The sequence below is a fragment of the Guillardia theta genome, assembly GCF_000315625.1.
Source record: "Guillardia theta CCMP2712 unplaced genomic scaffold GUITHscaffold_422, whole genome shotgun sequence".
NCBI lineage: Eukaryota > Cryptophyceae > Pyrenomonadales > Geminigeraceae > Guillardia > Guillardia theta.
This window is the reverse complement of record NW_005434263.1, coordinates 4,474-7,835: the sequence shown is the minus strand read 5'-3', so window position 1 is coordinate 7,835 and position 3,362 is coordinate 4,474. Positions and strand designations below refer to the sequence as shown.

Here is a 3,362-nt window from a genome sequence, read left to right as displayed (position 1 = left end):
ATCACATTACAACCCTCTAGCTCTCATCCAAAAACTCAACAATGAAGCAATAGTTGCCCTTATCATTGAACACTGTCCTGTACATCCCCCGGCATCCAACGGTAAAATACTTGTCACCAACAACTCCTCCAGACTCACAAGGCCACTCAGTCACCCCAAAGTGAGACGACAAAGAAGCTTCATGTATGATGCCTTGGGGCAGTAGCAGTTAACACGGAACCAACAGGCGGTGCTCCGAGCTCTCTCACTTGCCCGGTAAGCTCCTTTGTCCCCCTCACACTAACTGGATATGAAACATCGCCTCCTCAAAGAGTTCTTTGTCGTACCAGCCTTCCTCTCGCAACGCTCCTATTGCCTTGAGAGACATACTATGCTCGGCCTCCTCCTCCTCTACTTCCGCTACCTCTTCCTCCTGCTCCTCCTCCTCCTCTTCTCCGCGGAACTGCTCGTCCTCGTACTGGCGCAGCTTGGCCTTGTGCCTCTCCGTCAGCTGCGACGACCCCTTCCTCCTCGCATACGGCCATTTCTCCAGCCCGACCTTCTTGCACAGCCTCTTGAACGCAGAAAGCGACATGCCCAGTGACCTGGCTGCCTCTGTTTGACTCAGAGCAAGGTACGGTCGCAGCGTCTGTTTCGTCAGCTCCGCTGGTCTTCGAGGACTCGGCACCTGCTGCTCGCCTGAACGCTGTAGGACCCGCACGAAGGGACCGTCCGTGTGAACGAAACCATCCTTGAAAGTGTGATGATCGTCCGGATGGTTCTTGGGGGAGACACCATGGTTCGCTTCCTCTCTGCTATGGTTGTTTGCGTGCGGAGAAGAGGAGGAGGACCTGGTCGTATAGTCAACCTGTTTGTCGTGCCGGGCGTTTGGGGTCAGGAACGCCGAATCATCGACGTTTTGAATCGCATGCGTATTTGAAACCAGCAGCTGGCTAAAAACTGGTTGAGACCAAACATGCAACGGGTTCGGCCGGAGGATGGGATTGTCCTTTAGTTGGTTCATCGTCGCCAAGAGGTCAACTGGAGAACAAAGCGTAGTTGTTTACAGGAATCCTGAAAAAACAACCGAGGCGATTATGCTTGATGAGGAAAAGAAATGAAGGAGAGGAGGGGCAGGAGGAGCAGGAGCAGGAGGAGCAGGAGCAGGAGCAGGAGCAGGAGCAGGAGCAGGAGCAGGAGCAGGAGCAGGAGCAGGAGGAGGAGGAGCAGCAGCAGCAGCAGCAGCAGAGGAGGAGGAGGAGTAGGGGCAGACGAATTTTTTTGTGCGTGCTGTCAGGAGACGCCACGGCCTAAAAGAGAGGGAGACGCCTCCGATAAAGTGGGGTGGGGGTAGTCGGAGACTAACGAGTACGGGTATTTAGTACTACAACAAAGGGGGTGTAAGGGCCACCCAACAACCCCCTTAGTTCTTGTCTTTATAAATGCATTATTCGGAGAGATATCTCGATTTGAAACGATGTATATTTGAATCGCTTCTGGTAAGCTGATATTTCGAGATGTGAAATAGCATCTTATCGAATCTTCTTTACTGCGCGGAAATAACCCAAAGAGCTCAAACTGGTGGGTAGGGTAGTTTAAAGGTAAGAGAGGGGGGTCCACACTTCGACTGAATGCCGTGATCGAATGTGACAGACAATTCGACAATCAAGAGGTGGGGGTGATCTCAGAGGCAGAGCTCTAGGCCGAGGGGGTAGGGGTGGTAGAAAGGTCAGAACCACAGGATATTCTGTGAGTGGGTGGTGAACAAGATCGTAATGAGTGGGGTAGTTGAAGGGGATAGGGGAGGTATGAATCACAAAACTTGATCCTGGTGGTAGGGTGCCACGGTGTGACATAGATGCACCGAGATATTTTTTTTATGTTGGTTAAATGTTAAGAGGTTCTAAGCAAATTGCTGATCGGGGCTGAGATCGAAAGAGTGCGAGAAAAGATACTTTCTCCTGTTGTAAAACTGAAAAGACTTTCTTTCATCCCTATCTAGTTTGACCATCATTTTGACCATGTTGCGATTGTTCCTTGAGTGTCTGTCAACCGGTCTGCCAACCTTCCCGGTATTCTATCAACGCACCATCATTGAGCGGTCGAAGAACGATGATGGTTGTGCCAGTTGATGTGCATGTGGATGTAGCATACGAACGTAAGATGTGCATGTAGGATGTGCATGTAGGATGTGGATGTAGGATGTGAATGTAGGATGTGAATGTAGGATGTGGATGTAGGATGTGGATGTAGGATGTGGATGTAGGATGTCGATGTAGGATGTCGATGTAGGATGTCGATGTAGGATGTCGATGTAGGATGATAATGTGGGATATGGATGTAGGATGGTGGATGTAGGATATAGGATGTAGGATGTGGATGTAGGATGTGGATGTAGGATGTAGGATGTGGATGTAGGATGTGGATGTAGGATGTCTGTGTAGGATTGGAATAGAGGATGCTCATGTAGGATATAGGATGTAGGATGTGGATGTAGGATGTGGATGTAGGATGTGGATGTAGGATGTGGATGTAAGATGTGGATGTGGGATGTGAATGTAGGATTGGAATAGAGGATGTTCATGTGGGATGTCGGATGTGGAGTAAGATCTGGTTTCAAGACGTAGACCTGTAGACGTAGAATTGTTCAGATTATTATGACAAGGAGGATTTGCGAGACGATTGTGATGGCGATCATAGGACGACAACCACGACGAAATGGTTGTAAGTGATGATGAATTATTTTAGCAGTAATGCTTAGGGGCACAAGTAGCGACATCGATCAACGAGGAAGTACGTGCTGTCGCTCTTCTAAACCTTCCATTCACAATCCTTTGTACCTGTCTTGCAGATGCTGATTGACCAGTTCATTTCATCGCATGCTTTGACTTCTCTCGTCCTTACTTTACTCGTGTCGTTGACAATCTCTGTGTTGTGTATACAACACTTACGTCCATAATCCTGCTTGCTTTTGAGAGCTGTACGGAGCCCTACAGTCTGTTTCCTTCTTACAATAGTCCAGACCGGATGATGACTAATTAGCTATCATATCTCCCGCTGCTTCAGCATTCTTCCATGTTGCGATTCTTTGCAGGAGAGTCTCAGAAAATTCTTTTCTCGAAGTTACCAACTACCTTCTTTGCTTCGCGTATCCTCTTGTGTTCTCCACAATTCCCTTCACCCCTCCCTCTCTCTCTCCTCCCTCCTAGAATCTCTCAGCTCTAGGTAAGACAGTGAACAGAGGTAGAGGCAGCGACGGGAGGAGGAGGAGGAGGAGGAGGAGGAGGAGGAGGAGAAAAGAAATTGGGTACATAAATCCGATAGGTGGGGGTATATACCCTACCCTATAAATTCCTTTAAAAGTCACTATGACGCACCGGTAC

General features: G+C 48.8%; 1 protein-coding gene across 1 annotated transcript; it reads right to left on the bottom strand.

Annotated features, from left to right (window-relative positions):
* Positions 1–274: 274 nt before the first annotated feature.
* GUITHDRAFT_122732 (hypothetical protein) lies at positions 275–1,003 on the bottom strand (the record flags this gene model as incomplete). Its single annotated transcript, XM_005817987.1, has 1 exon — positions 275–1,003. One exon carries the CDS (start codon positions 1,001–1,003, stop codon positions 275–277), a length of 729 nt encoding a protein of 242 aa, XP_005818044.1.
* Positions 1,004–3,362: the final 2,359 nt, after the last annotated feature.